General features: G+C 48.0%; 1 protein-coding gene across 3 annotated transcripts in view; it reads right to left on the bottom strand.

Moving 5' to 3' along the window:
* The window catches only part of STARD3 (StAR related lipid transfer domain containing 3), a 274,830-nt gene that overhangs the window by 24,822 nt on the left and 228,558 nt on the right, over window positions 1–21,450 (bottom strand). For all 3 annotated transcript variants that reach the window (XM_069634727.1, XM_069634728.1, XM_069634729.1), the window contains 2 exons: window positions 18,789–18,851; window positions 17,435–17,530 (listed from right to left, as the gene is read on the bottom strand). In XM_069634727.1, the coding sequence (XP_069490828.1) occupies window positions 17,435–17,530; window positions 18,789–18,851 (159 nt within the window). The remainder of the gene's footprint in view (window positions 1–17,434; window positions 17,531–18,788; window positions 18,852–21,450) is intronic.

Here is a 21,450-nt window from a genome sequence, read left to right as displayed (position 1 = left end):
CACATCCTGCGTTCATCCTTCCAAGGATATCTGACCCTACACTTAGGGCAGAACCTAAAAGGAGTCCTTTCCGAAAGGGTAAAGAGAGGGGAAAGAGGAAAGAGATACCGAAAATATGGCCACCCCGACCCCACTCTCCCTACTGTAAAGGTCGGCCTGAAGGCCCGACCACATGGAAAATCTGGCCGCCGGATCTTAGGTGCCGAAATCCACCGCCGTAGACTAATCCCCCACAGTCTTCGTCGAAGATGTTCTTGTGACCAAAGTGACTTAAAAGGGAATAACCGACAAGCCAGTATAATATAAACAATGTCTATTATGTAAGAGCTCCGCTATAGGGTGACCAGTTATCTGGGCGGAAAAAAACAGTCCGAGGGACCTCGGTGCGTGAGGAATTTTGGGTACACTACACGTCACGATAGGGATAGTGTTACAGACACGCCTATGCCGACATCCCCCTTCGGTCCCTGAAAGACGAGATGCAATACTCTGCGCTTACCACTGAATGTCAGACTATATGCACAGCATGTGTTTCTAAGCAGATTAACAAGCATCAGAAACAGTGTTACTTCTTGCCCGGTGTGTGCTCTTTTTGACAAAGACTTATCTAGTGTGATAAGAGGACCCCTGTAAACATGTTGGGAGGCCCCAGCGAGATCCTCAGTCCCCCCCCAGTTAGCCGAGGGATTTCAAACCACCCTCCACAGGGAGCGCAGGTTCGGCGACCAGACCTGATCAACGAGAGGCCCTGCAGATGCAGAGTTCACGAAGGTTTGCCAGGTTCAGCGAGCCACCCGTGCTCAGTGAGAGGGGGCGCTTGTACTGGAGGCTTGATGCCGAGGGGACTCTAGGGTCTCCACGATGGAGCATAACTGTGCAAGAACGTGCTGTAGCATGGTAGCATGCCCACGACGGGGTAGGGATACATTTTTAATGGTGTCTAGGATGCATCTTCAAGGAGGGCGGACAATCGGCTGAAGTAGTAATTAGAAAGTAGTGCATGCCAGCCAATGCGGGTTGGGCGCAGGTGTGTGCACGCCTTCATTAAGAAGACGCTGTGTGCATTGTGTGGTGAACCCTATTAGACGGGAGTTGTGCGTAGTACTGGCAATTGTATAGTTGCATCATTGGAGTGCAAGTGGCACGGCGATCGTAAAACATCCATTTGTTCTAATGTAAAGCACAGCGAGTCCGTGGAGAGGGCTGTCTGATACCAACACTGAGTGAGCGTTTGGGCAAGAGTACAAGGGAAAATAGGGGAAAGACGAGAATTACTGTTAATACTAGTGAATCTACTAAATGTATGGAGGAAAAGGGATGGGGCATAGTACAGTATGTTGTGGCTCAGAACTGGAGGTGAACTTCCAGCAATGACTACTGGGTGACGTTGTGGAATGTGCGACTTGGCTGAAAAGGACTTTCCTACTTCAGATTTCAGGTGAAAAGTTTTTAAACCCACCATAACTTAAATCAATGCTTTAAGCGCAAAGTGTTTCTTATTTGGTCCAAATCTGCCCAGCAGCTATCAAGCTATGGCTGTTCAAAAACTGCACACTATGGGAAAATGAACGAGAGTAGGCTGAAAACAGCGCTTTTATATTCTCTTAATAACTTTATTTCTTTATGAATTGTTCCCAAAACGACCAGTCTGCCAGGCCCTTGACAAACCTTTGGTTTAGAAATTGGCATCCAAATCCACCCAGCAAGTCAACAGTATTTAGCCTCTCTGAACCTCTGCTGTAAAAAGCACCAAGGCCAACAGAGGTTTTAAGGAGCAGTGGGCAACCTGTACTCTGGCAATCATTTTAAAAACTACTGGTTGGATTTACCCCAAACCAGTGAAGAAATTTAAGTCCAACTGAAACTGTGGTGTCTTGTTTTCTTAGTAACTTTTTCATTTGTTAACGGTTTGCTCCCATCATTTGCAGTTTCGGGAGTGGGGGGTTCATTCAAATCGATCCAGCAAGTCAAGTTATTAGCAATAGAATTTGGTGAAAAATTGCTGCTTTTTAAATTTCTGAAATGCTTCTCAGCCTTTCTGCTGCAAAGCACCGTGGGAGAGATAGCTATATGTTTGGAGAAGGGGGCACCCCCTCCTCCATCAAATAATGTAACTACTGGACATCATTTTTTAGTTTTTGCAAAATATCTGCCAAATCAGTTATGCGAGTCAAGTTATTAGCAATTGCTTTTTCGGCTTTCCTTTGCATCTTGATACCTTAACCATAGTCCGGCGGTGTATATGGGATACATTACTCACCAAAATCGTATTTTCTGATGCTTTTATCTGCGTAGATTCCCATGCTACGCATAGGCTGACATTGTGTAGTGGTAGCTGCAGAGTATTACAGTTGTTTTCAAAATTCAAAAAGGGATGTCGACAGGGCGTGCCAGTAATACCATCCCTAGTGTGACGTCCCCTGTACCCAGGGCCCTTCACGCGTCGAGGTCCCTCAGATTTGTTTCTTACACGAGGTAGCATGAAGGGTATTGTGTTTTGAAATGTTTTCCCATAGGTTGGATGTGGTAACCGTCATATCTGATGGACTAGATGATCCTACCAGACACAGAAAATTACAGGTCCTGATGAAGATGACGTCAGAACGTCATTGAAACCTGTCGACCACCTGGATGGACGATATCCCTGAAGAGACATCGGATACGGGACACAACTAACATCATTGTAGTGGAGAACATATTTTCTCCACCTTATTTCCTTTAACTTTTAACGCTAATTGGTTTACCTCATAATTTTCGATTGGTTACCTAAAAAAGCAAAAAAAGAACCACCTTGCAACTTTTATATGCATCTTTATTTGTATTGTCTGGACTGATTCACAAATTACCACTCGATCTACATACTGTGGACACTTCTTGGAAGGTGAATAAAAGAATTATAGGACTCATGTGCCCCAAGGAAATACTTCCTCCACGAAATGTTAATGGGATGGAAATAGATTTGACTCAGCCCCCTAGCCAATTTGGCTCGGCCATTGAGAGAGATTTGAACTTTGTACCTTGTAGATTTAGGGACAGCTATCTGGTCTCCTTTTCTATTAGATAGGCGCCACATCACCTCCAATCTAATTTTAAAAAAGCATGTTTTTTTTTTTAAACAAAGTTTATTTTGGGTCGAAGGCATACAGGTATTTATAACACATTTGCCAACAATATTATTTAGGTTCTACATTTTTCTTGTGTTCATGTCCCCCCCCCCCGCTTCCCTCATGAATCTCTCTCCTCCCCAACTTTAATCTCTATTTTACATTTTAGAGTTCAGTCTATTTAGAATCTTTTCCTGATATTAGTGTCTCGACGTCTTTATGTCTGGAAGATTCAGATGACACGTGTGTTCCGGAGTAGGCGAGGTTTGAAGAAGTGAGCTTCTCTGTCCCGTACATGTTCATGGAATGGGTTCCAGATAGTTAAGCATCTTAGATATTTCCCCGTACCGATAGCACATATCTTCTCCATAGCCATTACTCCCCAGATCTTGATCCACCACCATGCTGAGATTGGGCCCTCTGTTTTTCCAGTTTTGTGCAAGGGTCCTTCTTGCTGCTGATAATAGGTGAGTAATGAGCTTGGCTGTCGTTCCTGACATTGCATATTTACCTTCTATAGGGACTCCTAAGAGAATAGTTTTCGGAGACATCGGCAGTTCAACCTCTGAAATGTCCTTTATGTGGCTTAGTATTTCCTTCCAATATGCGACGGCTTTGGGGCATGTCCACCACATATGGAATAGGTCTCCCTTCTCACCGCAGATCCTCCAGTTTGGAGAGTACGATCTTGGGATTTTATGAATGGGGTTTAAAAATAAGCATGTTTACAAGAAATCTATCCTTGAATAGTGTTTTTGTGCGATTCCCCTGTGATCAGCCAGTCGTCCAAGTAGGGGTACACTGGGATTGCCTTCCTGTGCAGGTGCGTTGCCACCACCGCCAGTACCTTGGTGAATACCCTTGGAGCTGAAGCTTTACCGAAGGGTAGCACCTTGAATTGGTAGTGCTGGTTTGCCATTTTGAAACACAAGTGTCTTCTGTGCGCTGGGAACATTGAAATATGAAAATAGGCATATTTCATATCTGGTGTTGTCATGTAATCTCCCTGTTTTTGAAGGGGGATTACCTCTTGTAGCATTGTCATGCAGAATTTTTGTGGCTTCACATAAGTGTTTGCAGGGCGTAAGTCTAAGACTGGGCGCATAGTTAGATCTTTTTTTGGCACAAGGAAGTAGGTTGAATACCCTGGTTTACCTCGTCGGACGGTACAATCTATGGCGTCCTTGAGAAGCAACGCGTTGACTTCGTCAAGCTGGATGAGCTGTTCTTCCTTTGTCGTCTTCCTTTGGTGCGGGGATGAGTCAATGGTTTTCGGAAGAGCTCCACACAATAACCTCCCGCTATTGTCGATGGCACCCACTTGTCCGTGGTTATTGCCTCCCATGCGTGGGTTAAGTGTGAAATCCATCCCCCTACTGGAGAGGCATGGGAGGGGACCTGTAGCGGGCTGTCATTGCTTGGGAGGTGTTCCTCCACCTCTAGAAGCAGAGGATCTTCCCCAGCCGCGGGATCTGCGCTGGCCCCTCTGGTAACCCTGTGATACCCGATCTTGGTTGTTATTCGAGGACGAATTTTGACCTTGTCCGTAACCGAGCCTCTTTGGGAAGTTTGGCCACGAAAGCAGTGAAAATTGTTCCCGCCTCTTTGGCCAGATTTATTAGTTAGCTGGCCAAGGGACTTGAGGGTGTCATTCCTCCTTGGCGGACTTAAGGGCGTCTTCTACCGCTTCACCGAATAAGACTGTTGGTTCCACTGGGACATTAAGTAACGTCACCTGGGTCCCAAGCTTAAAGCCGGATTGGCTAAGCCAAGCGTGGTGCTTGATTATGGATCCTTCAGCAATTATTCAGCCTGCATTATCTGGAGCATCCAGGTTATTCTTGAGAATGCAGCTGGAAGTAGCTTTGCCTTCAGCTGCTACTATTGCAAGCTGAGACTTTAAAGTCTCAGAGCAGAATCCATTAGGGTAGTTATTTCATGGCAATCATAACTTGCCAACAGTGTTTGTTGTTGGCGATACCAGCTTGAAATAAGTCGCTACCTTCCTTCCCATGGTATGAAGCTTCTTGCTCTCCTTGTCTGGGGGAGCCTCTGAAGAGGCTAGTGCTGTCCCTGCCCCTTTACAGGCAGTTGTGACCATGAGAGAATCCGGCTTAAGTTGGCCCCCGATATAGAGCGGGTCAGATGGTGCTGGGCGAAAAGTTTCTCTACCCGTGGGTTTACTGCCAGTGTTTGATTTGGTGTCTCCAGTGACGCTTGGATTCTTCTCTGGACAGATTTTAAAATTGGGATGAATTGGGTGGCAGCCTTCTTGTCTCCCAAAATGTCCGTAATCGTATATATCCGTAATCGTATTTATGATGCTTACATCTGCTTAGATTCACATGCGATGCATAGGACGACATCTAGTGGTAGCCGCAGAGTATTACATTTTGTTTTTGAAACTCAAAAAGGGACATCGACACGGTGTGCCAGTAATACTATCCCTAGTGTGACATCTCCTGTACCCATGGGCCTTCACGCATCAAGGTCCCTCACATTGTTTTGTTTCTGACACGGGGTAGCATGAAGTGTAGCGCAAGTACAGATGTATTAAAGCAGATAGAGTAGGTAAAGACAGAAAACATCTATGCACCTTCTACTCCACAGGGGAGGAAGGGTGGGTGCATGTGAATCTAAGCAGATACAAGCATCACAAATATGATTACGGCGAGTAATGTATCCCTTCGGAGACTTGTGGATCTGCTTACATCACATGCTATGCATAGACTAGCGACCAGTATCTGGAGAAGGAGGTGGGTTGTGAGCTGGTATAGCGGCGAATAGATGTAGCACTGCTTGACCCACCTGTGAATCTTCTTTAAAATGTGTGTCAATGCAGTAATGTTGAATAAAAGATGTATGGAACTCCATGTAGCTTCTTTGCAAATAGCGTCTAGAGGGACGTTTGCAATAAAAGTCAAAGTAGCTCCTGTACCTCTGGTAGAGTGAGCTCTTGGTGTGAAAGGCAGAGTTTAGTGGTATCAGGTAATATCCCCACCAATAATATCGCCAAATATATGGTTGTGAGGTAAGACCATAGGAATATTATTAGCAGGGATCATTTATGGGGTTATTGGGACCGGGGGTTGCAGGGTTGTCCCCCGCTCCATTAAAACAAATTATGGGGGGGTTGTGCCCCGCAGGATCCATGGCTTACTATCGCGGCAAAAATATGGTGATATTTTTGCGGGGATATTCACACATGAAACCAGTTTTGTTTGATAGTGAAATGCATACAGCTCTGCTACTCCCTATCCATCTGGAGAAGGCTTTTTATTTTTTTTTAAACGTGATCACCCTCCTTGTCTGGTGCAATGGCGACAAAGAGTTGATCTGTTTTCCTTAGCGGTTTTGTCTCGTTTATATAGTAAAGAACCGTCCTCCTTACATCCTGTGTATGGAGGTTTTTCTTCAGCTGAGTGTGAAGGATTTTGAAAGAAAGTGGGTAGTTCAATGGATTGGTTAACATGGAACTTGGATATGAATTTAGGTGAAAACCTAGGGTGTGTTAGTAACAATTTGACTTTGTGTATAACAAAGATAGGGTCTTGCACTGACAAAGCTTGTAGCTCACCGACTCTTCTTATGGAGGTGATGGCCACCAAACAAAAAGCTGTTTTGTATGTTTGGGTGTTTAAGGCTGGATTTGTGCACAGGCTTAAAGGGAGCAGGTATGAACTCTGCGAGTACCACATTGAGATCCCACCCTAGAATTTGTTTTGAAAGGTTGGGGGGTAAAGTCGTTTAATTCTTCCATGAAAGCCTTAACAGGGACTTCCCACCTTGTTCTGAGAAGTGATGTATGCGGACAGAGCCGCTAGGTGAACCTTGATGGAGTTGAAGACTAGGCCAGAGCCTAGTAAGTGGAGCACGTAATGAAGAATGTGTGATGGGGTACATTCAATATGGTTTACATTTTTTGACTGGCACCATATTCAAATCCTTTCCATTTGTTGAAGTAACAGTGCCTGGTGTTTGGTTTACATGCCTCCTTGAGGATTTCCATACACCTTTGAGGTAATTTTAAAATGACCAAACTAGGACTTCAGGAGCCAAGCTGCCAGGTTCATAGACTGAGGATGTGGGTGAAACGTCGTCCGTCCTCCCCTGTCCCCCCCCCCCCCCCCCCCGTGTTGGATGAGCATGTTCTAGGGGAACCGGAGCTAGATTGGTTCGCATTTCGCCAGTTTGCACAGATGCGGGAACCAAGGTTGTCTTGCCCACATTGGAGCCACCAGGATTAGAGTTACTTGTACCTGGTGCTTCTTGTGTACTATTCTGCTCAGGAGCGGTGTTGGGAGGAGGGGGTGTGAGGGGGGGCTTGTGGCCATAAGCTAACTTCCCTGACCAGCTCATCCATAGGGTGTTCCCTTTGGATCTAGGTTGGGGAAACCTGGATGCGAAGTCTGCGCATTGTACGTTTAGGCTTGTGGCGAACAAGTCTAAAGGAGGATAGCCCCAGAGGGAAAAGATATGGTCTAAAATGTCTGTTGAGTTGCCACTCGTGTTCTTCGGGTAGGAGATCTCTGCTTAGCAACTCTGCTAGAGAATTGAGCTCCCCTGGAACATGGAGACACTAGGAACATGTTCCGCTCGAGTGCCCACTTCCACATTTTTTGGGATAGACTTGGAGAGTGTGCCTCTCTGCTTGTTTATGTGAAAAATGGCAGTGGTGCCATCTGTGAGGTGTTGTACTGTTTGACCTGTTAAATGCACTTGAAAGTCTTGTAGGGCTTTGAGCACTGCTAGCAGCTCCAAAAGGTTTATGTGATTCTGGGCTGTGATCTGTGTCCACAGGCCATACGCTGTGTTGTGAAGGTAATGGGCTCCCAATCCGGAGAGTGAGGCAATTGATTGTACTGTGGGTTAGTGAAAGGGTTTTCTCTTTAGCAGATTTTCCTTTGTCCATCAGCGTAGCGCTTGAACTAGGGTTAGCGAAATAACCACTAGATCATCCCACTGACCGGTTGCCTGAGGCATCTGTTTCGTTAACCACTATTGTATTGGGTGTATTGGGTGAATGCGCAACCGTGCATGCGGAACCAGGTAAATGCATGAAGCCATCATCACGGGCAAGTGCATTGCTTTGCGTACAGATATTTGGCGACTAGCTAGATACTGAGGTATTTGGATCAGTACTCTTTCGTCTGAGGGGAAGACTAGTCCCTCTTCAGTCTTCATGATAGACCCCAAGAACTGTTTGGTTTTGCTTGGAACGACACTTGATTTTTCTTGTTCATTGAAAATCCCAATTGGAACAGAAGATTGACTGTACTATGGGTATTTTGCTTGCAAATTTGAGGGGATTCCCCTGTTATCAGCCAGTCTTCCAGATAAGGGTACACTGGGATTGATTGTTTGCGTAGGTGTGCAGCCACTACACCAATACCTTGGTGAATACCCTTGGAGCTGAGGCTATGCCGAAGGGGAGCGCCTTGAATTGGTAGTGTTGATTTGCTATTTGTCATAATCACCAGGGATGCCCCGATAATGCTGCATACACCCAATCCCAATAAGGACTATAGGCACCTTACAGGCAGGGGTAGAAAGAGTAAGGGGAAGGCAGGCTGGGCTTCAATGTGGTGCAACTGTCATTCTCATTGCTATACAGAAGGACTGCCAAGATGGCCCCCATGAAAGGATACTCCAGTCTACCACCAACAGGGCCGACAGCAGAGCCATTTGTATTTATTCGGAACTGCAGGCTAGTTCGCATGGGTGAGCCTCTATAAATAGCCACACAGGCGTGCAGCCTTGCTTCGCGTTGAACTGCCACCCGAGTTCAGCGCTTCCCTCGCGCATTTTCTTCAAGCAACCAGCCCTTCGCAGCAGCTGAGGGAAAGCGGAAAAGACTGTATTGTGTTCCCGTTTCGCCACTATACCACACCTGCAAGGAAGGAAACAAACAAGGTTAGTGGTTTCCCACGACCTCACGCGGGTAAAACACAACATCACCAAGTAATGGAGGATAATTGTAAGCCATCACATTTACTTGCACGGCCCATATGGTTATCGAGGGAAAGGCTTGCAGCACGTCATGCCGCCAAGAGGAAAACACTGCTTACAAGCGTGGATGTGCATACAAACATTGCGCGACGCCCCCAAGGGACAGAAGAAGCTAGAAGACACCAATGAGCAGCGCAAAGACAAGACACAACAGTGCAACAGACATAAGGACTTTGTGCAGCAGCACCAAAGGGGATAAAGAATCGCGCAATAGCACCCAATGCATAAAAGCTTGCGCAACTGCACTAGAGGAAGGAGGAAGTAACCCTAAGCCATAGTTGGACTGGGCCTCAACACTCTCCAGTGAACTAACTGGAGTTGACAGAACACCCTAAATAATGCGCCCCTGCACGTGACAGCAGGACGGAGAGCGCCATAAAGAAAACACTATGGTGAGAGGGTCAGTCAAGGCAGGTGGGTTGGAGGTCTCTGGTAGTTCACATCGTCCCTGACTTCAATGCTCCTATCCTAGGTGAGAATCCTGGCAGCAGATTTGGGTCCAGAGGTAGCCATGAGTCCATCACAACTCTACACCACACATCAGAGTCCCACAGCGCAGGTGCCCCCGCGGAGTCCACAGGTAAACGTTAAACTATTTTGAAGTGCAGGTATTTTCTGTGCGCTGGGAACACTGAAAGATGAAACTATGCATCTTTCGTGTCCAAGGTTGCCATGTAGTCCCGTTTCAGCAGTGAGATTACTTCTTGTAGCGGCGTCATGTGGCATTTCTGAGGCTTGACATAGGTGTTCGCAGAGCGCAGGTCTAGGACCAGGAGCATCGTCAGGTTGTTCTTTGGCACAAGGAACTACATTGAATAGTTACACTTGTTTACCTGGTTTGACGGGACGATTTCTATGGCGTCCTTTAGCAGCAGTGCCTTGACCTCTTCCAGCAGGATGCACTGTTCCACCATTATCATTTGCCTTTGCGGGTGGTTGGGGAGGTGTTTATGAGTTCTATGCAATAGCCTCCCACCACAGTGGAAAGTACCTACTTGTCTCACGTGATTCCCCTCCCATGGTGGGTAAAATGAGAAATGTGACCTCCGACTGAAGAGGCATGGCAGGGCACCTGTAGCTGGTGGTCATTGTTGTGGTGGGGTGGAGCCACCCCTGGAGGAGGATCTGCCTCCACTTCTGGACCTTCTGTGGCCCCCGAAAATAACCCAAGGATGAATTCTGCCAGCCTTGGTTGTAGTTGGAGGACCGTTGGGAGTTTTGGACTCCAACGATGTGCATTAAAAAGGCTTCTCTGCACAAAGGGTTTGTTTGCTAGTTGTCCCAGGGGTTTGAGGGTGTCATATTCCTCCTCAGCACTTTTTAGTGCATCCTCGACCGCTTTCTCAAATAAGGCGTTGGGCTCTATAGGCATAATCAAAAGGGTGGCTTGGGTTTCCAGCCTGAAAGCAGATTGACGTAGCCATGTATGGTGTTTAATGAGGGTACCCTCAGCATCAATCCGCCCTGCATAGTTTGCTGCATCCAGATTATTTTTCATGATACAGCTTGCCACCCGTTTACCTTCAGCTACTGTTTGTAAAGGCTGTGTCGTTAGGGGCTCTCGGGCAGAGCCGGTTTTGAGATACCGTCCCACTGTGACAATTATAACTCGCCAGTAGCGTAGTGTTGTGGGCTATCCTTATTTGGTAAGCAGCCGAGGACGCTACCTTCCTGCCTAGGCTCTACATCTTTATGCTCTACTTGTCAGGAGGGGCTTCGGCAGAGACTACTAAAGGTGTGCCCACTCTCTTCCTTATGGTGGTCACAAGAGTTGGGCTTTATCTGTCCTCTGATGTAAAATGGGTCTAATGGGGCTGTCTAAACATTTTCTCAATGCGAATGTGAACTGCCCTTGTCAGATTGGGGGTAAGTAGAGAAGGCTTAATGCGTCTTTGGACATTGCAGCAGTGGAATTAACTGTACTACAGATCTCTAATCCCAGAGGATATCCTCTATGAAGTCTTTATCGACTTGTGTCTACTGGGTATTGAAAGTGTTCTGCAGCTTTTAAAAGAAGATCATTACACTGCAGCTGGTCATCCACAGTGGAACCAGCCACTGGTTGGTCAATATGGTCTGGAGATTGAATGATCTATACATCAGCGTCATCATCGTTACAGTATTGATCTGTGTCCTCCATGTTCCCATTTGTCTGGAAATGTGCCTGTTCCAGGGTCTGTTGGGAGGAGCTTAGTAGCACTGTAGGAGTAGGTGCAGGCAAGGGCTCTGTAGCAGGGGGCCGTTTGTGGTGCATTGCCTGAGAGGGTGTCTCTATGGGTAGAGTGTTCCTTATCCTTTGAAATCTGATTTTGAGGATAGGGGCATCGAAGATTTATAGTTTTTCAACGTCTTTGCCTTGAGGAGAGTGTCCGAGACATGTTTAATGAGTTCACGCATTTTAAATTTTTAGCAGGTGAAGTCGACGTGTCTTTCAGCACATGTTCGCCAGAACCCGAGGAGTTTCCTGATTTGCTTGCGGTGTCGGAAACTGACTTCAGCATCTGTTTCGGGGGGCCTGTCATGTGGCAAATGCGATGGCCCAGAGGACAGGGATTTTTCTGACCTTCCCTTCACCACTGCGGTCAACTGTCAGCCATGGGGGTGTGTGTTTAGTGTGGTGTGCAGCGAGAGTGCTCGAGCCGCCGGGTGTTGTCTCCGTAGTAGAACCGCTGGCCTGCCCGTTTGTGTCAGGGACTCACATGCGGGCATCCATCGGGTCCCAATCGCCCCTGCATCACTTAGGACGCCGATGCTGCCATCGCTGGAGGGTTACCTCAACGTCCATGGCGGCCTAGGCCTGCATGCCGTGGTGGGCCCAGCGTTTAGTTTTCCGGTCCTTTAAAGGTTTTGGCAGAAACAGTCTGCAGGGCTTGCACTGTTTTTAAGAATGATCCTCGGGAGGCAGAGGTTACACACCCTGTGCAAATCCTTCCAGGTAAACTTCCGGTTACAGGAAGGACAGAATTTAAATTGTGTGTTCTCCACAGTGTGGAAAGATGGCAGCCTGGCAGGAAAAAAGGAAGTATAGGGGAATAGGCATTCTCTAAATGAGATTATTACGACTCCCCCCCACTCTTCCTACTGTGCAGGGCTGAAGCCCATTGGGGCCTAGGTAGGCTGCAGACAAAGTTCATCGAGACAAGAGTCGTCGAATGGTCTTGTCCTTGAAAGCCATCTGCGGAGATTTTGCGCGGTACGGTCATCGAAAGGACAGAAAGAAAATCTACATTGTAATTTTGTATAAGTAATGGCATTAGCCAGAAGAAGGAAGTCTGCAACTTGCGTCCAACTTTGATGTCGGAAAAAACAATCTGAGGGACCCCGACGCGTGATGGACCATGGGTAAAGGAGACGTCAAACTAGGGATAGTATTACTGGCACGCCCTGTCGATGCCCCTTTTCGAGTTGCGAAAACAAAAAATGGAATACTCTGCAGCTACCACTAGATGTCAGCCTATGCATAGCATGTGACCTAACCACATCCACAAGCCTCAAATATATATATACATATATATTTTTTTAAAACAGTACATTTATATAGACCACTATAATGCCAATGGCAGTCTCCAGGTGCCGAGGTGGCACGCACCCCGGAGCTGCTGCTGGGGTAAACACAGATGTGAGTGGAGGGGTTAGAGCAGGACTGAAAAGCTTTTAACACGTTTCTAAATTTGAGATAAGGCTTCTTTAGACAGATTCTGAAATGTCAACCTTGCATTGCTAAACCAATGCACTGGGGGATGGCACGGATGTTACAATGACCTGAAATATGTCGACCATTTTACTTCGGAGCACATAAAAAAAAACAAAGGGGGTGGGCTCTTCCCGACCAGTCCCCCCCCTCATCCCCCATACCTCTTCTGCATCTACTTATTTGCAGTAAAAAATATTCAGCCAAATAATGATCGGCCAATTTAAATTCTACCAAGGAGGTGAGTAGCGCTGGTACATCGCTTGGTGGATCAAAAGGATTGACACTGCAGACTTAGCAAGGTGAATGCTCCACAAGATTGTAATGGGCATCTAGACTGCGACCACGACCAACGTAGTGGTCTCCCAGCATACACAAAACAAACTTTGTATCGGGTAAGATTTTACACAAGCAGCTAATGGAGATTTTTCATATCCAGCAAGATGGGAGTTTCTACCATTACTAAATCATGGTTAGGCAGAGCTCTGGATTCTCATCGATCATTCAGCCCAAATGAATATCAAATCATCTATACAAAAGGAAAAGTCGATCTGTGCATCTTCAAAAGTCTAAATAGGTTGTGTATACATTTATGAGAAACACGTTTGAAGAGGCACCCTCCACAAGGCTTTGCAGATGATGGAAATGCAGGCGCGTGTGGGGGACTAAAAGTTCCAAGTTCCTAACCGGAGCTCACTCAGTCTGTCGGCGCCATGCTCCCGAGGAAAGGTGTCCAAGCAGGAATGTAGGATCTGGAGTCCAATCTGCACAATGCCGCTCGCCAGCCAGCCAGCCAGCCGAGAATGCGCGCAAGTGCTGCGGGAGTGCACCATTATTCATAACGCAGATTGGATCAGCGTTGGGTGCTAACGTGTACTGCTAAGCGGCAATAGCGCCCTCGAGTAGAGCACTCCATTCTGGAATCCATTCAGCCTGGATATAAAGGCCGTGCTGATAAGGGAAGCGAGGGGGAGAGGCCAGCAGCAGCCATTAGATGCACAGGCCGACTTGTGCCTGAAGGCACAGCTATGAAAGTGCAGCCAGGATAACCATCTTCCTCCCTGCCACTGGGTAGAGACTCGCACACATTGATTGGGTGTGGGCATCTGCTGGGATGGTGCACCAGCAATGGGGTCGGCAGGCAAGCAAATAGCAAGTGGCAGATCCATGGTACACACTGGAGTCCGACAACCTCCAGCATTAACCTTATCGAGAGAGAGACATGTGCCGTTTGACAAGTATATATTACAAGAGTTTCAAAAAAGGTAGCAGGCGCTCCTCTCCAGAAAGAACATGGCGTGATAACCTGCTCTGAGATGAGAGTCTGCAGCCACACTTTAGCTCACTGTACCTTTCACAGATGGGAAATATCCATTTGCATATCAGTCTTTGTCCCGCCCACATGGGCAGTCCAGCACCAAAATGCTATGGCGTGAAAAAAAGCGTGTGCTGCAAACTCATCTCAGAGCAGGTTATCGCGCCATGTACTTTCTGGAGAGGAGCGCCTGCTACCTTTTTTGAAATATTTGCAAGAAACTTGGGGTTGGTCACCCCAAGTTACCTGGGGGCAACTAGACGTGGACTCCCTGCTCACTGTGCTCAGAGAGGCACAGCTTCACCTCACTGATGAGGCCCAACAAGGGTGAAACACGTGTATGGGGTTGCTCTTGGTACTCTTGTTCAGAGAGGAATTGCCATAGCATTTTGGTGCTGGACTGCCCATGTGGGCGGGGACAAAGGGCCTCATTACCCGGTAGGCGGTGAGCCATGGCGCTAATAGCGTGATGGCTCATGCCGGTAAAATACCGGCACCGCCTTGGCAGAAAGGGGATTTACCGCCCCATTCCAAGGTTGGAGGGGCGGTAAATCCCCTTTCCGCCATTGCCCTTCCCCATTCCTGCCCATAGGGGTCTATTGGAATGGGGAAGGCGCTAATTACGGCACCGCAATTTTGCGGTGCCGTAATTAGCTCCGAGGTCCCTCAGCGGGTTGGATTTTAACGCCTGCTAAAAGCAGGCGTTAAATCCCCCAACCCGCAAAGGGACCTCGTAGTAAGGCGGTAGGGATTTACCGGTACCGGTATTTTACCGGTACCGGTAAATCCCTACCGCCATCCGTGTAATGAGGCCCAAAGACTGATATGCAAATGGATATTTCCCATCTGTGAAAGGTACAGTGAGCAAAAAGCGTGTGCTGCAAACTCTCATCTCAGAACAGGTTATCATGCCATGTTCTTTCTGGAGAGGAGCGCCTGCTACCTTTTTTTAAATATATTACAAGAGGTTGCAAAGTCATACTGAAGACAGCAAAAGACTGGTATTGCTGAATTCTCTATTTTTGGAAGATGCATGCCTGGGAGTGACAAGCTAATTGGTCACGGAATAGCCTGTATTTTTAGTTTGCGCTATTAGGTAGCACTAGCGCCACCTATATGCTGAAACTATTGCATTAGAGTATAGATGGGGAGAAATGCCATAAGAAGAGGGACATAAAACTTGTGTTGGTCATTTGCCCACTGATTGACTGCTGATGGCCATGCTAAAATATATGCCCATTCCTCCCAAGTTCTTACCTCTTCCTGTCCAAAACATCTCCTTATGGGAACTCTGAGCTAGTTTTATCGAGCCATCCCATCAGAAGTGCCTGCCAGTGTTATTTTCAAAGTAGTCTTTGGAGGTTTAATGGCTTAATTGGAACTCCAAACGTGCTACTGGTGTATTAAAACCCCCTCTAAGAGTGAAGGCGAGTCAGGGTTCGCTTTTCCATTTGCATCTTTGAATAAAGGTTTATAGCCAACAACATGAAACCTGTGTCAGAGTCTTACTTTTTCACCCGTACAATAAGTATTAGGCATTTGCCAGGCACTGCTTATAGCTGTGCAACACGAAAGAGGTTGGGGCAGGCAAACCCCAAACAATCGTGCGGTAGTGGTGTTCGTAAACCGTAATGTGATGTCTCAGAGGGTTAAAGGGGCTGGTTTTATCTATAGGTGTAAAGGAATAATTACCTAGTAGGTCCTCAATTGATATGTGGTTTTACCTAGGCTTGTCCAGAGAAGACAGACAGGACAGCGAAGGTTCCAACAGTCCCTGGGTATCCCTAGTATATGCTGGCGTGCCGCCTCTGTATCAGTGGATAGAACAAGAAGTGGTCAAGACTATTTCTTATGTAGTTTTTACTTTTTTTGTGTCGGACAGCCTAGGTACTGCAATTCACACAGATTGTTTAGTGAGGTCAGGATTACCAGTTCGTGAAGCCTTACTTCATTAAAAGTGTGGAGGAAAAAAGGGGGGCAATAAGGTTACCAATCAGTATGGTGGCAAACCGACTATTTTAGCCTGTACTTTGGGGCTCTATACCCCAGCTAAATAAAATGCCCAAGTAAAAGGTCATTCAAAGTTACTGCGAGACTGTCCCATACAATAACATACTAAGTCTCCCTGTGGTTCTGGCATAGTATGTGACAGGAACATACCCACCATCACTACGTCGGTGTCAACGGTTTCGGCTTGACATAACCCCCTCTTCCGCCCCACCCCTCCTGTTTTTTCTAGTACTGCTTATAGATGCTCAAGTACTCACACCACTTGGCACCTGCCACCCTCAATAGCCAGTTACTACCACTACAGCGGCGCTTGACAAGCACCTTTCAAATGCCTACACAAAAGCACAAATTGTTGCCATTGCCAATGCTGGTTAGGTTGTATTGCTGGGAGTGGCAAGAGGATTGTCTGCTGGATCCGGGATATTGTTATGGGCATCAGCATGGTTAATGCTTAGGATATACAAATGGCTGGGTGCAGCATATCCCTGCTCATGTATACCGGGGGAGGGGGGAGGGGGCATGCTAGGGCCTGGGATTCTTAGGCCTTTATAATTCATGATGCCCAAGTTAATGCTTATTGAGGGGGCGGAAGGGGGGGGGGGGTTGTCAGTGTGGAGCAAACTGTGCTGTCTCAGGAGTAGAGAAGATCCTTCCCTCCAACCGGCATTCCAATTTGGAGCACTTTTCAATATCTGAAGGAAAAGACTTTGGGAAAAGAAGACAAAATTGGCTGTACGTGAAGTCTGTGGGCTTTGTGGAAAGTGGGGGTTAACTACCCTTTTCTGGGCAACGCCAATATCCAGCACAGTCCCTCAACCAATCGCAGCAAGCATGAGGTTCATAGAAAATGCCAGGAGGGGGAAATGGCGCCTCCTGGTTTGTGAAACTCTAAATGGACAGTTTTAGGGAGTACTATACGGAGAATTGGCCAGACAGCATAGCCATCGCAAACTAGCCAACCCCTCACCCATTCGAGAACACAGGTCTCCTTCTAAACACTAGAGAGAATGAGCCATTGGCACACATGGCCTGGTAGGCAAACTAACGCTTTGCCATGGTTGCCAGGTAACAGGAGCGCTCAACGTTCATGCTTTGCTTTTGCAACAGCGTGACAATAGAAAGTGCAGACATGTGTCATGGCCAGAGCGGGGCTCTTCACTTTAGCATCTCTTTCTGAAGACGCCCGCATGAGACCATGATTCTAAGACGGGACCTGCCTCCATGAGGACGGGAGTGTTGTGCAGCGGTGGGCCGAGTGCAGCATGTCTGCTATGTGGGGTGTTGACTTCCTGCAAGGGTACATACCTGACACAGCAGGATGGTTTTATTCCACAGCGCCATCTTCTCGGGCTGCAGTAGCACTTCCTGGTAGACTACTTCAGCCGAACACTGCAGTAGAGCCTGTAGGAGGGAGAGAGCCATGAATAAGTCTGCAAGACGGGGAGAGGGTGCAGGAGATGGAGAGGGATCCCGGGGAAGGGTGAAGGTCCTGGTGGTGGGCAGCGGTGGGAAGAGAGTGACCAATGAGAACGCTGAGAGGAAGCGAGTGAGTGAGCCTGGGAAAAAAGTAAATTAAGAAAGACCTGAGTGGGAGGGAGTTTAGCGGGGTGGGGTGAGCAAAGAGTCCTGCACACATGAAACCAGAGACGCAAAGGTCATGGGAGAAAGCAGTATATGAGAAAATGAGAGAATGTTCCCAACAGGATCGAGCGCTGAATGAGAATGCTGGCGGGAGGGAGAGTCCTAATGGCAGCGCCAGGGAAGGTAAAGGGTCATGAATGAAATGAAAAGAGCAGCTCATGAATACCTGAGACCGAGGGAGGTCAGGGTGGGTGAAAGACACCCAGTTGGGAAGAGAATCCTGAATGTTGGAAAGCCCTTAGGATGGAAGTTATGGATGGAGGGAGCCTTGTGGGAGCAGTCATTGAGAGCAGACTGGGGGTGTGCCATGAACAGTAGAGTCTGGTGGAAGTACCCAATTCGGTTCTGTGTGATTAACAAGCGCCACCAGTTAACGTGACTATAGCTGTGCATTTTCTGCATAGAAAGCATGGCTTGTCCACTGTTCAAAGCCGCCCTCCCTTATGGTCGAGGTGGTGATGCTATGGCCGCATGGCTACAAGCCTGCCATTATCAGAGCCACAAGACCAGCACAGCTCGTAATACTCGGGCTTCTGTCTGCTCGGAGCCTCGTGAGCTGCTGGAGCCCGAGGGGGTCACTCGTATTCCAGGCCTACGTTCCACTGTAGGAGTGGGTGTACTAGCCAGAGAAACCACCGGTGCACTGTGGCAGCATGCACGCATAGAGCAGGTAATGCTTAGGGGTCACTGGCAAGTACAGGAAACTAGACAATACCCACACGTATAGTTGAGGGGTGCGATGCACGAAGCAGGAAATGCAGATGTGTGCTTTAGAAGGAGAACTCGCAATGCAAGAGGGTGCGATCTAGGATCCAGAAAATGCCCAAGAGTGTTGCCTGGGCTGACTGCTGGAGAGCTGCTCTGAGCAACGAATGCACGCTGCGAGGGCATGGCGTGTGGAACAGGACACGCCACAATGCAGTGCGGCACGGCTCCATGATCGAAGAAGAAACCTCCAGGGGCTATTTGTTTCTGTGGTACGCGACCCAAAACACGCATGTACCCCCCAAGCATTTACCTTCAGAATGAACGTCTTGCCATAGAACGGTATTTCGATTGTGTACACGGCGTCTCCCAATTCCTGAAAAAGCAAAAATAAAGACTTCACAAAAAGCAACAACACGGAAGGCGCCACTAGCTCTGCCAGAACCTACTCTGCTGCCTGACTGCACCAATTGGGCTCAGCTAGTAATACTCTAAGGCTTCAGTGCAATTGGACCCGCTTGGGATATGGCAGGTATCCTTCACCCCTGCGGGAGTGGGGGGCGCCAAATATTTTTGTGGTGGGTGAAATGTCATTTGCGGTACCCTATTAAGAAGATTATCGCCCCACTCCCGCACAGGAGCAGGGTGGTAATTCGCTCACTTCCCCAACCACACCGAGGAATATCCTCATAGGCCTGGGCGGTTCCCGTGTGTCGCTGCCACGCTGCTAGAATCCGCACTCCAGCGGAAGAGAGCCAAGGCACCTTTCCTTCAGCTAAGCAGGAGGCAAGGCCTGGAAGCAAAATCTACCTACAAGACCCAACTAACTGCTGCTCGAAGAAGCTGGGCGAGGAGGGGGGATTCTATGGTTTCAATGCATAGGGGCTGCCACCACCGCGCAAGAGCTGGTGCCGGGGAAGCCTGAAAGTGGGATAGATAATGCAGGGCCAGGCCTCCCCCGCAAGAGGTAGGGCTACAAAGCACCTACTTCCATTCGTGTAGTGGTTTAGAATGATTGGTTGGTCTATAGAGGAATATCGGTAAAAGCAATAGCTAAAAAACATATAAAAATAAAACCTATGTTTTGAAATTCTAGAACCACGTTATCTGATATTTCTACAGCCTTTATTTTCACACAATTCAATTTAAATGTGTACTTAATCCACTTCTAAACACTGGTTTGCTCATGCAATTAGGCAAAAGCTACATATAAGTACACGCATATTGGTTTGTAAATGTTCATTCTTGCACCTGTGGTGCGCCAGTTTGTAAAGTATGAATGCGTGAGCAAACCATAAGCAATAACAAAAGTGGTGCTTAGGCTAGGAGAGGGGGTATGCCCAAAACGGGTAGGGCTTGGAGCTTGCCACACGTCTGAGGAAGGTGTCACAGGCAGTCAGATGCCCGAAGGCAGTGGTGTCGCCAGGGTGGGGGCGCTATAGCCACAGGTCTTTCGTTTGAAGCTCAGGGGCTCCAACCAAAAGGCTAGCTAGCCCAGAGCCCTGACAGTCCCAGGCACTACCGTAGTCCTGAATCTTTTCCAGACCTAGCAACACCCCTGGTGGAAGGACACACCAGGAGGTGTGGAGCCAGAAGAATAGGAGACCATCCACTCGCACCAAAAGGCTCCCCTTAGTAGTGGAAGGAATGCACAGACATCTCTGAGCCCAAGGCAGGCCAAAATACCTTCAGCTATCCCTCCGCAAATGCCTCCCCTCTCGAGCTCTTCGCTGCGCTACCTCCAACTCACTCAGGGTCAGTCGTTTTTCTAAGAAACGAGCTGGGGTCAGGTCTCTGTCTTCGGCTGGGGCCTCCCTCTGGAACAGCCTCCCTGCCTCTCTCAAACTTGAGGAGAACCATCTCCGGTTCCGGAAGCACCTCAAGACCTTCCTCTTTTCTTCTGCCTTCGCTCCCCCTCTCCCCTGCTGATCTGTTCTCTCTTGGCACCGTGCACCTGGCCATCCTCGGTCCTTTGGTCCCAGGTACCTGCTCATCCTGCCACCCTCCTGCACTGCCTCCGGGCCCCCCCTTGCACTGGGGTCTGTATCTGTACCCATACAGCCCCCCTTTTTCTTCCTGCACTTATCAGACCTACCCTGTCTGCTGCCTTAAACCTAGCACTTGCAAATTTCTGGCTGCATTACCACCGTTTGTTGCCTTTATATTTATTGTTATTTATCTGTTTCTCCTCTGCTTCGCACTTTCCACCTCTCCCCCTTCCATGCACTTTTCCCCTCCCCCCTCTCCCATGCACTTGCGCGCTCTCAATGTCACTGGGCCTAGTAAGATCGCCGTTTTGTTCTCCCCTGTTCCCCTCCCTTGCCTTGTTGCGCTCTGAAACACTTGTGTACCAGCGCGATAGAAATATAATATCAATCACAGGGGAACATTGACCACTCCTAAATCTAGGCATCAGGGTGGGCATGTGCTTGGCGCACAAAAAAAAGGGGTTGCTTCCAGATTGTCCCCTCAGATTTCCTGGTAAGAGGCCAAAAGTTGGGGTGTCGAATAGGAACCATCACACAAAGCAAAGTAGGCGACTACTGTCCACAGACAAGGCGATCAATGCAAGCACCCATTGGGCTAAATCTTTCAGCGCTTCTTCGCAACCCGAGTCCCATCTTTCAGTGAAGAAGCCCAACTCTTAAAATGCTACCCCCAAAGCTCAGCTGTCAGATTGTCATAAGTTTGAACGATAGCAAATCGTAACCCCCTAAAGAAAAATAGACCCAGATGTGCAGACATCCAAACTGCAAGTGGTAATATTAGAGTTGGAAGGAGTGACTCCAGCTGCCTAACGGAACATCCTCTGGCCTTGAGGGGCATAGCTTTACCTCATCACAAGAGAGACATGTACAATTCTATGCAGCTGACCCGCGTGATCCAACCCTTGACCTACAGCAGACCTTCCCATTACACACTGGGACCCGATCTAAAGCAGTACCCACGTGATCATTCTTCTGGTCAACATTCTA

This window comes from Ambystoma mexicanum, chromosome 13 (assembly GCF_040938575.1).
Source record: "Ambystoma mexicanum isolate Mex_15411 chromosome 13, UKY_AmexF1_1, whole genome shotgun sequence".
In the NCBI taxonomy this organism is placed as follows: Eukaryota; Metazoa; Chordata; class Amphibia; order Caudata; family Ambystomatidae; genus Ambystoma; species Ambystoma mexicanum.
Note: the sequence above shows the minus strand (reverse complement) of the source record. Positions and strands in the feature narration are given on the sequence as shown.